This window comes from Synchiropus splendidus, chromosome 13, assembly GCF_027744825.2.
Source record: "Synchiropus splendidus isolate RoL2022-P1 chromosome 13, RoL_Sspl_1.0, whole genome shotgun sequence".
NCBI classification, from domain to species: domain Eukaryota; kingdom Metazoa; phylum Chordata; class Actinopteri; order Syngnathiformes; family Callionymidae; genus Synchiropus; species Synchiropus splendidus.
In genome coordinates this window covers 15,431,494-15,443,905 of record NC_071346.1, presented here as the reverse complement: position 1 = coordinate 15,443,905, position 12,412 = coordinate 15,431,494, and the positions used below count along the sequence as shown (strand labels likewise).

General features: G+C 42.7%; 1 protein-coding gene across 7 annotated transcripts in view; it reads left to right on the top strand.

Moving 5' to 3' along the window:
• The window catches only part of astn1 (astrotactin 1), a 294,106-nt gene that overhangs the window by 94,239 nt on the left and 187,455 nt on the right, over positions 1–12,412 (top strand). For all 7 annotated transcript variants that reach the window (XM_053882621.1, XM_053882619.1, XM_053882617.1 and 4 more), the window contains one exon: positions 4,331–4,525. In XM_053882621.1, coding sequence (XP_053738596.1) covers positions 4,331–4,525 — 195 coding nt within the window. The remainder of the gene's footprint in view (positions 1–4,330; positions 4,526–12,412) is intronic.

Genomic DNA, 12,412 nt, shown 5'->3' with positions numbered 1-12,412 from the left:
TACAAAGGATCATCAGATTAAGATGGCAGCTGCAGGACGTGCGCCAGAGTCTCCCTTTAGAGCCGTGTTTGTGCTATATGTAGCCAACAAAGAGATGGCCTTTTGGACTGAGGGAAGGAGATCGACACCGCGCTCCACAAATCTCTGTCCAAGGGGGGAGTCTGTGTGACGTCCTGTGGTTTTGGCATTGCAGTATTTTTCATGTTGAAATGTAGGAACAAGCTCTTATTGATGTTATGTTTCTACTGACAAAAAGATTCATTTGAACTGCTCTAAATCTAGAGACTATTTTTGTTCAGTTAAACAAAATTATGGCCGCTTTTTAGGTATTTGTCGCGCTTTCAAGCAGCATTTCCAATGAGGCAGTTATTGCAGACATTCTAACTAGAACTTTGTATAAAAAGTTGCACGTCAGTGGTATTTCAATTACTAATAAGCAAATGCTAATCATAACAAGACACTTCTTGCTATGTTTATTGGGTGAGGAAAAAATAAATAAATTCGTGAAGTCAGTGTGGCTGGAAATGAAGGAGAACTCAAATGATCAACAAGTAATTCAGACATGTCTTGTGTGAATACATTACACACGTAATGGTATTTTTTTTTTACATTCAGAAACAAAGATTGAGGTGGGAAATAATTCTCTTCTAATTCTTGTTCAATTCTCAATAAAAAGCCACCTGCTTATAAAAATTGTAATTGGAAATTCGGAAAAATTTGAAGCATCTTTTGTCCGTTTAGGTTTCTCCTGACCTTACTACATGATCGTTTACCCTGAGGGTCTCAGTTTAATTTCTCTCACGAGTGTCAGTTGTCAGGGCTGATGTGGCTTCATGAGGCTAAAGCTGTAGTTTCAGAGTCCGCCAGATGTGCCGTCAATTGGGCTCTGACAATATGCACACTGTTTCAGGAGTCCCATCACTAGTTGTTGCCATGACCATTCAAAGAAAGTCAAGACTGTGTCTGTGTACATTCCACCATCTGTTTGCACGTAGCTTCTGAGTGAGCATGAAGTCAAATCAAATCTGAGTGTTTATTATTTTTACCCACTCGGGAGGGGCGATAATTTATCGTACACGATATACTGCCAAACACAATCTCCACGATGACAATTGTGCGTCTCACAATACATTCGATAAACACGTGACACACTGGCTGCATGGACCTGCACGCATGAACATGACACCTCTGCTCCAGTATTGGCGGCCGTGTCCCCATTAGGGTTCACTGATCGCGGACACACTCTCTCAGGCAGCGCTAATGCTATGACCAGGCATCAGTTAGGCACCATCAACAAATTCTAAAACGGTCAACAAAGTACTTGTGAAATCTTCAATAAGGCAATGAAAAACAACCATTTTAGAAGAGAGAATTGTGAAAATATTTTTCATCACACAAGACAAAGGACTGACAGTTTGTATCATGATTTCGAGAATAGAATATAACTAAATGATCATTGATATACAGCAGACAGACGGCTCAATTTAACCCCTAAATAAAACGACCGGGTTCTTCGAGAGACGTGAAACATTGAATTTCTCGTCTCTACACTTAGTCAACTGTTATATTTAAACATAAACAAATGATGTTGGAGACAAACTCCACTAATGATTTTCATCATAAAACAGGTTCAAGAGAGACTCTAGTGTCCAACCCATGGAATAGAATGAAAATGTATTTATCGTGATGATAATCGTTATCGCCGAAATTTCAACATTTATCGTGATAACTTTTTTGGCGTTATCGCCCATCCCTATTATATGCATTCATAAAGACAGTTACTTCTGTGGTTGATGTCAATGTGGTGCCCTTATGTGTACTGGCCTGAGGGTTTCACCACCAATGTGAGAGTGCAGAGGCACAGGTGAGCACTGGCCGCCATCTTAAGAGGGACAGAGTGTCTGCGTGTGCTTTAGTCAGTTCAGATCGCAGTGATATGACTGCATCGTGGCAATGGGTTCCTGGTTTGTGCTGAGGTTTTTGGGAGTTTAGTCTAATCTGATCATTTAAATAATCGCTCTAATCCCTAATAAGGTGGGTGTGCAGTGGCATATTAAGTGCTTTTGCTTCGGTGGGGGTCCTTCATGTCACTTATCAAGTCGGTTTAAGGGCTCTTACTTTATGCTCTCTGAACCCCATGCTGATATTTCTGTTATCTGCTCCTACCGTCAAAACTTGAAGATAGTGGGGTCCGGTATGCTTAAAAATAAAACCTCACGGAGGTGCAGCAGGCTTATATGATATATTTATTGGCTCCATATCTCATGACAATTTTTGAGCATGAAATACAGAAATAAATGAAGTAGTAGTTGATAAAGTATTAACACTGACTACCACGATCGGACCTTGGTTTTTGACTGTTCAGGTCACTTCTTCAATCCAAGTTTAAACAGTGCTTATATCAGACCTTTCTTTTGACTCATTCCTTTTCTTTATTCATGATGGGGCACAATGTGTGACTCATTCCTAATGCAGTAGCCCAAGATCAATGCTTACTGTCATCATGGGTCAAAGTCAGCTTAATACAATGAGGGATTTTAAATAGCACTTCCAACAGGGAGCACAACCAGTCACCCTGAGCACATTTTTATTAAAGTCAACTCTGAAACCTGTGGTTCTTTACCTTAGTGCAAAAGGATGTGTCTGTAATACAGTGGATATTCTTTACCCACCAAATAAGAACTGCTTAAGAAGGTCTTAGGTAATAAATACCCGTAATCTACCATGGAAACATGGCGTCACCGTTTCTTTGTTATCCTAAATACAGTGTCCAACAGCGACTGGTTCCTTCATAATCTCACGGCACTTTTTTGATCTCGCACGAGACATTTCTAAACATTGCGCTTTCTTTTTTAAATCGTCCTCCCTCATGGCCCTTTTCAAAATCCATGTCTTTCTTTCATTTCTGTCCATGAATAGATGCTTCTGCATCCGGTCTGTATGAAAATCCTGTAGTGGGTGAAAGGGTTTTATGCTGGATTCAAACAATCAGGTGATGAAAGCCTCAATCTATAACACATAGGTGCTGCTGTTGTCTGATACTTCAATGCAGATGTGACTAATCCACCTCTGTATCCAACAAAGCCCTTTGATAGCTGTGCAGCATTTGGCATTCAGATGGTTCTCCTCGCCTAATAAATCCTTGACAGATTTTGATGCTCTTTTTAAGCCCCTGCAGCCATTCCTCTCATCGCTTAATTTGTTCTTTATACATTCTGGGGAGTTGACAGACACCAGCGTTTTGATCCGCCCTCACATCTTGAATCTTGGGAGAAGTGTTGTAGTTTCTCCTTTCACATTGTGTGCCAACTCACTTCACTTGAGCACTCTGTTCGGTTTGATGTAGTTTGACACTGAGGAAATTTAACAAGTGCCGTCTGCCTCTAACGTGGTTGTAAAGATTTTTCTACCCCTGTGGTCCCTTGACTTCTTTTGAGACAGACGCAATGCTTTGACCACTTCTCTGCAAGATGAAAAAGATGGTGCACCTTGCTGCCTTAAGAGTGTATCTATTTTTTTCTTTCCTTCTTTCCTCTTTCCATCTTTAACAAATGCCATGGCTTGCAGACCCCTATTTGGACCACGGGCCTCGAGTTGAAGTTTGTTGCTTTGTTCCAAAAGAGAGAAAACCAAGGGACCTGTGATAAAGAGCTGAAGAGATTCCATCTTAACTGTCACAGAGTCCAGCTTCAAGGCTTTGACGTAGTATATTTGATACCTCCTGATGGAATATTCTCATGGGGAACCCAGCTATGGTCAAAGTAATCTAGTACGGAACTCAGAGTGCATCCCTCATACATGCCCAGATTGGAAACAATATTATTGCCCTATGTGTATTGTAATAATCTGTAAACTGTAAAGCCTCTTTGAGTACCTGAGAAAAGCGCTATATACATGAAATATGAACATGAAAAAGCAAAAATATGAAAGATAGGTCCTTCCATGTTGTAGTTATTCTGTTTACAAACAAATAAAGCAAGCAACCAAACTCCTGCCAATCATTGTGGTGAAAGGGAAACACATCAACATCAACTTAAGTGACACCTAGGCCATTATTGGCATCCATTTTTGTCCATTTTCAAGTTGACATTAACACCCAGCGTCGATGGTGAAGTCAGCCTTCTGCATTGACAATTTGGTATTTCAATGCAGTAAATTGTTTCCCCTCTCACTGGATGGTCCAAAAGGAAGGGTTGTGTTTGGCGTTACCCTTGGTTGCAAAAGTCCGCTTGAGAATAGTCGATTTGAAGCTTGGGAGGGAGAATGTGTTCGGTTGGGAGATTGTATATACATACTTGACTAAGCTCAACTTAGCTCCGTTGTATTTCAGATGCATCGAAGACTACAAGCGGGGGCCAGATGGGAGGTCGTGCCTGCCCCTGTCTGAAGCCTGCACTGAGGGCGTTGACTGTGGAGAAGCGACGGACATCCCTGCAAACCAGACTGTGTTCGGAGACCTCTTTTACGGATACAACAACCACACCAAAGAGAGCACCTCTGGCCAGATCCTTAAGGCTACATTCAGGTAAACACCTTGACGTGCCTGGCAGCATGCTTCTATCGCAGGAACACTGCTTGCTGGGGTTTAGTTTTTTAGCTCCCACAGTGATGGAGTTGTGGAACTAATGCTACATAAACATGGCATGAGTCAAATGTATACATTGTGTGCTCTTTGAAATGACATCAAATTAGTATGCAGTGCTTAATTTCCATAATACCTATTAATGTTGACAGTAGCCAAGTTACGAATACATTTATGAAATGGGTCTGAATGTTTGGTTGGTGTTGGTGTTGGTGTTTCATTCACCAACTGCACCCAATATAAGCAAATACAGTGGTACCTCGGTTCTCGACCACAATCCGTTCCAGAAGGTCGTTTGAGAAGCGAATTGTTCGAAATCTGTCAATTTTTTTTTTCCCATTACAATGAATGGAAAAAGAAATAATGCGTTCCAAGCCTTAAAATAGGCTTCTGTAGGAGTGAATGTAGAGTGTCTGCTGCAGGTGCGCTGTTCCTCTATGTGTGTGGCCGCTGCATGTGGGAGGGGTTGCCGAGTGAGTGACGTCTCTCCAGAAGTGAAGAGGTGCCCGGTGCGTGTCCAGCTCTGAATGTGCGCTTCTGTGCAGTTTGGCTGTGACAAAGTCATAAACCAAGTAACGCTCTGTCCCAGACTCGCCTCATCCCTGTCCCAGCTCCAGCCCACAACAGGACATCAAACCCTGGAGTGAGCTCCAGCCTCGGAGGTGTGGAGAGCGAGCACCTCCCCTGTGACACTCTACCACGGTCCAGTGCGGAGACAGGAAAGGTTTTACACCTCAATATGAAGAAAAAACAGTCCGTAAATGTAGCTAACTGGACACGTCTGCATACAGAGGCTGCGGTATACACAATAACAAAGCGTGTCGTGGGTCAGCTCGGTCCACGCACGTTATGTTTTTTCCCGCTTATTTCGGGGGCGTTCTGAATTTTCGTTTGAAATCCGAAGAAAAAAAATCTAGAAATGTTGTCAAATTCTGAGACGTTCGAAAACCGAGGCACCACTGTAATTAGTCTTATATTCAAATGTGTAGACTATAGATAATATCAAGAAACACCTGTCAGTTGTCAGCTGCTGGCAAACATAACAGTAGTAGTCGTAGTGCAGTTGTACCTATTATTTCACCAAGTGAATAAATAAATATATCATACACTGCAGTGTTGCCAGTAATGCTTGTAGAAGAGTCCAGCAAGTTCCAATGCCTCAGGCTCAAGCGCTGTAATAATCCATCTCCTCCTTCCAATATTCTTTTGGTGAATGAGTTAGACAATAGAAAATCACTTTTAAATAGCTGACATGTGCTTTCCACAATCCCGACAAGACACTTGCCCTGATATCTCTGGATATAACTGGAGGTTAAGTTGCGTTGCCTTCTATTAAAAATCTATTGAGGTGTTCGAGGTGGCGATCGGATCCTGATGATTATGAATAAATCCCCCTGTCTGTGTACTACAGTCATTGTGATGAACTCTTAGAGATGGCTGGTCAGCGAAGTCATCTGCTTCCTAGGAATTTAATTTAGGCCTGGCCTGGATTCCTCCTCCCAGAGGCCACACAACCTTTTTTACTGAGCCACAGCCAGAGTTACACATTCGACTGAAGCAAGATGTTAATATCATCTGAATCTCTGATCTCTCTGAGCTCTCTGATCTTATTTGAAAGTGTTTGTGAATCGGGAGTGTAGTCTGCTGCAGACTTTGAAGACCACCGGCTTCTTCCAGAGCAAATGAGCTGGTGTAAGCAAAAGGCAAACTCTTTTGGGGGTTTACGCAAGGCCTAATGAGAAGAGTGAGTGGTAAATGAATAGTGTCTGACCAGGGGCCAAAGTGATGAAATTGAACCTGATTGGACCAAATTGGACATTTGAATCATTTAATTGAATTTATATTGAAACTGTAGACAACTGCTGAATGTCAAAGTCTTGCTCACAACTGTGTGGAGTGTGTGGCGCACCGTCATTTCCCCTTGAAAAGACGAAACCGTTTCCATCAAAGAATGTGAGGAGCTGTCGAGGAAATCTGAATGTCCTGATTCACTACCAACAATGACATGCCTTCAACATTCTACTGATGTCTCAGACATGAAAAACTTCTCACAAAGACATCTGAAGGGAGGGGAAGGGAATCTGACTACTTGGTTAGTTCTAGGACAAGGACAACAGTTGTTCTTCATTGCATCATTTTATGGCCACAATATACAGTAGCATACCTCATGGCACAAATATTGCATAGTAACAGGAGAAACACAGTGTGAATGGCCAACTCTTCTGCTTATGTTCTTTATTGTGATAATAGTAAAAAAGGAAATTTGTGTGACAAGTTTGAAGCAGGGGACTCAAACGCAGACTGGAAATCAGGAGTTGAATATTTAATTGTGCAGAAACGCAAGAGTCTTCTAGTGCCATGGTGGAGATCCCAGACGAGTGGCTGGTGGGGCTCCAGGAGTCCAGTGGTTGAAGTTGGGGTGCAGGAGGTGCTGGCTGAGGAGTTGGGGTGCAGGAGGTGCAGGCTGAGGAGTTGAGGTGCAGGAGGTGCTGGCTGAGGAGTTGAGGTGCAGGAGGTGCTGGCTGAGGAGTTGGGGTGCAGGAGGTGCAGGCTGAGGAGTTGGGGTGCAGGAGGTGCAGGCTGAGGAGTTGGGGTGCAGGAGGTGCAGGCTGAGGAGTTGGGGTGCAGGAGGTGTAGGCTGAGGAGTTGAGGTGCAGGAGGTGCAGGCTGAGGAGTTGGGGTGCAGGAGGTGCTGGCTGAGGAGTTGGGGTGCAGGAGGTGCAGGTAGGCTGATGTTCTGAGGTACGGAGGATCAGTTGAAATAACTCAGACAAGGGTATTGGCAGGCAGTGGCAAACAGCGGAACATCTGGCTTGAAGACAAACACTGAAGGGTTGACGAACAGGCGAAGACTGGCAGGTTGGTCCGGTATTTGAACCTTCGGGAGATTGGAGGCAGGTGTGGATATGACGAGGTGGGTTGGGCGGTGACATCAGAGGAAGAGGATGTGACAATTTGACTCTTCCTTGTCGAGAGTTTGCAGAAGTTCCTCTGGACATTGAGATATGGAGGCCTGAGTTGAGTTGTCCATGCCCCATCCTCTACTGCTTCCACCCTGCTGGTTCCCCAGACATTAGATTCTCCCTATGCAAACAACACACGCTGAATATCATAATGACACATGGCCTGGTCATGTTCTTTCAAGTAGCCAGACCCCCTTCAGGTGACTCATCGTTGCATCACTTGTGTCCTTCTTTGATGAATGAATGACGTCTTGCATGTAGAGCCAGACACTTTCTTGTGGCAGTGTCAAACATGTTCGGATAGATGTAGCAAGGCTTCTCCACAGCCTGCCACAGTCTTTCTTTCTCCTGACAAAAGTCTCAAATATGACCTTGTCAAAGATTCCTTAAATCTGTCAATTTAAGTAAACACTGGGATTCAAAATGTCCTGTTGATTCACATCTTTTTGAGCAAACCTGGGTGTGCAGACATAAACAGTCTGTAGAAGTGGCCTCACCTTGACATTAGTGATGGGTAGATGAGTTTCATCTCTGCCACTTATTGAATGGAAACTACCATTCCACGGCCAAGCTTGCTCCCTAGCACCTTGTCAGTTGTCAATCTCTAGTTCACTTGTAACATTGCAATAGTTTGGTTCAACAAAAAAAAGAAGTATAGGTGAGATGTAAACAGAATGCTTGATGCATTGGTTAAAGTCAGAAAGCAGAAGGTAACTCACATGGGGTTTAAGTGACTCATGCTTTTGAATGTCAAAGTGACGTTATATATCTACTGGAGAATCTGCAGTCACATACAGAAATGTCAGAGTTAATGTGAATGGGTAGATTTAGATGCTCAAAGGTCTGAATAGAGAATTGAATTAAATTAGTCAGCTGCATTTAAATAAGGTTTGCTATTAAGTTAAAAAATGTGTCAGAATATTAGAAAAGGTTACCAACCAGAGGGAGGTGGAGCGGCTTGTGTCCTGGTGCAGCCACAACAACCTGGAGCTCAACACCCAGAAGACAGTGGAGATGATCATGGGCTTCAGGAGAGTCACAGTTTCTCTGTCCCCTCTCATGTTGGCTGGTTTACCCATCCATACAGCTAGTCTTTCCTACAGCTACTGTGGCTGAAAGTTTCACTGTCTGTAATATATTTTACGAGGTGCTGCACTAAATACTCACTTGTGATTTGGTTTTTCCCGTGTATCCAAGTTTTCCACTTAACAGAACACCTTGTGTGTGTCTTGCATTCATGGTCTGTTCATAGACAGCTCTCTAGGACAAATCCCTTAGAGGCTTTCTTTCACATTGTGTAACCCACTCACTTCACCAGTCTTTACGTCAGCCTCATTGACCTTGATGGTGGATAAGTAGAAAAGATAAATGCTGTGCATATGAATGTTCTTTTGTAATACAAAGAATGGCGTCCCCATCTCCAGCAAGCAAGTTTGTCTCCCACATAGTAAACAATGAATGTGCATTGTATTTCTAAAGGTAGTCTTCGAAACCTTGCTCAAGTCTAACCCCAAAAGTGAGTCGCTGTCACTGAGCTCTTTCGCAGATCCACCAGATTTTGTATTACTGACACATTCTTCAGTCCGCAGTTGTTGACGGCTGAATAAAGCCTTCAGCTTTCACCAAAAGGTACAGCTGAAAAACAGGTCATAGATTGTGAAAAGACGGCCAACCATTGCAGCAACAAAGAGCCAAGTTATCCTTGGACTTTGAAAACACTGCTGCGGCATGGTTATATATTCATGCCAGCACTGCCAAACACACATTTCCAATGTTTGCTATGCTCTTTATTTTTTATTTTTTTCTGTCTTGCCATCTTCCAAACATCTTCCTCCCAATTGTAAACAATCCACCCAGACCATGTAAAGGGAAAAATAGATTTGCTCTGTGGCGGAACAAGGTTGTTTTATTTAAACTGTCTGTGGAAAGCAGACGGATTTCAAAGATACACACAGATACATACACCTCGAGATCCAAGATAGTCATTGCATTGACATGGATTTGTTTGTTAAAGCATCAGTGTGCATCGTTACAAAGAAAGAAAGAGATCTTGCGTTTTGAAAGAAGCCTTAGGTTGCCTGAGGTCATGAAGAGTTTTTTGCTTTGGATTTTTCCCCAGTACTGTGCAAAAATATATTTCTGGAAAAAAAGGAGGAACTGCAGTTCATTTTGACGCCTGCCAAATGAACAAAAAGCACAATTGATATTGGGTTGTATTATTTTTGTTACCTTTTTAAGCTGTCATGTTCAGAGCTCTTGAAGGAGCTTTCAGTCGGTGGTACTGTGGTTCTCAGGGAAGTAGGGAGGTTTGACACCAAGCCATTATGTTACATTGCAGTGGATTTAGGGGACACTTTAAAGCAAAGTGACTTCAAATAAGTGCATTTTTCCCTCGGGTCCCAAACACAGAAGCACATGGATCGACAAATTCATCTGAAAAAAGTCAAACATTTGAGACTTTTTTTTACAGCTTATTACTCTCAGGAGAGATGTGTTTTAATACTGCAGTGATTTTTTTTTTCCTTTTTACCTTTTGTGCAGAACTCCGAAATCTTTCCATAATATAGACTTTCAAGGCTAGACAATGGCTCTTCAGCGGGGAGGCATGGAAAAGTCTCAAGCTGGTATCAGTGGACCACTGATGGCTGTTTTGTTTTGGGGAAGTGTGTGCCTAACATTTTTCTTCTTTAAGTCTTTGTTTTTTGGCTTCTGCCATTGAGGTAGTCACTGCAGGTCAGTTTCCTCCACCACTACCCGCAGGTATCTTCATCTTTCCTCCCTAGTCACCCCAATCCTCTTCATGTCCTCACATGAAGGGGTGTGTCATGTCCTTTACCGTTCTTATCAACCTCAAATCGATCAGCTCCTGTATTGGTGTGTCGACCTCACCACTCCTCCTCATCTGTTCGGGTGAGCGATCATATGCTGTAGAGTTCTCACATGGGAGGTTCGTAGAAAGCACATGCCCTTGTGGGTGTGGCTGGGGAATCTAAGCCTTTTCGAGCTACAGAAAAACTGTGTTCCTGAAGGGTCCAGTATCATTTCAGAAGACACTTAAATTAGTAGTGTGGGTCCCCTTCAATCACACATGTAACCATACATCTGTGTCATCTGTGTACAGTGATCTCCAGGCCAAACTATCCGCACAGCCTTCATGACTAAGATTTCAGGAACAAGTGCGTCATGTATTTGAGTCTTGAGTCTTTTGCTGCTTTGTAAAACTTCATGACAGTGTGGAGAAAACTAATACCATCAACATGGGTCCGAAATGCCACCTGCCATCAGTGCTCTGGGATATTGACAGCTTTGGATGCAGTGGGTACTGACATTTCTCTTTGATAAACAAAGCAAGGATTACTTCCGCAAAGACAATTAACTCAGCTTTGTGTGGCGTGACAGCTGGAAATATCCATAATTGCTGGTGATGACACCGCTGCCAGATTTTTCACCACCGTAATTGCACCTTGCCAGCCAACCGCTGTAGCTAGAAGGAAATAGCTGGGTAGATTTAGATAACAGCTGTTTTGTCCTCCACCACCTTAGAAGAACAGGTGTGTTGACCTTTCACGTCATCGCTGTGATTTATGTGTCGACCAGAATAAAGGCTCACCAAGGAAAGAGCATGGCTGTCCATGTCCATGTCCCTGTGAAGTGATGGGCCTAAATAGATTCACGCTTCTATAGAGTCCAGTACTGACTAATAGCAAGTGGACTTACAAGTGTAAGCAAGTGTACTGCAAGTGTCCCTTAGTGAAGTCAGCCTTCTGTGCCTCTTGTTGACATTGCATTGGACCATGCCAGATCCTGATGCTGTGGGCAGCTTATCATGTAGAAGGATAGATAGAGGTGGGGTTCAGGTTACGGTGCATGCTAGTAGGCAATGTGAGCAAAGCACAGTGCCACATAAGCTTCTAAATATAACAAGTGACATCTAAGTTGTGATGAGATCTCACCTCCTGCATTGGACCACTTGAAAGCAGTCGCTGTTTGATGGTGTTGGGAGCGAGAATGTGTTGAACTTTTCCTTCCATTCCTGATAATACATTGCAATTTTCTGGGATTTTTGAACCAAATTTTAGAATTGTAAACTGGTCCTAAATGTTACATTGTTCTTTCACAATTCATGTAAATCTTGTTAACACTGTAGATAACTAGTTGGGCACCAAAGTCTCAAATGACAGACACCCCTTGGTCGAAGAAGTGAGGGAGGTTGTAGTGAACATGGAATTGGCTTATTTAGACTGTCAATATTAGGTAAAGGTGATATCAAGTTAGGAATGGTATGGTATGAGGGAGTCATCTTGTGTGAAGATGATGACAAAATGTCTGGAAGCAGTACATCATAATACTTCCTGAATGTTTCTACAGTCGGAAGCAATATGATGTATTTCCAATATATTCAGTTCAGATACAAGTATTTAGATTAGTGTACTTATACAAAGTATCAGGAAGTGTCTGTAATTCGAAGAATTGTTCTCTAAAGTTCTCTAGCCGTGATGTTCACTCTTAATAGTTGCAGTGTTCTGGTGAGGTGCTGAGCCAACACACTGTTGAGGAGTCAGACCATCAGCCCCTATGCTAACTCTTGCTGCTGAATCTTTATTTAACCTCATGCGTTATTATTTATAGGCTTCTTCTTCTCCCTGGCTTAAAGTAATGAGCGCTGATATTTTGCTGACTGTTGTCCAAATCACCTCTATATTTTCCAGAAAAGGAAAATTCACCAAGTAAGCGTAATATTGTTATTTATTCAGTTGTCTTGACATCCAGTTTGAGATGGAAGACGACTGTAAAGGGTTAAAACCATGGATTTCTTCTGAGCTGCTTCTCACAATGTTGAAAAGAATTCCGCCACAAAACACAAGAA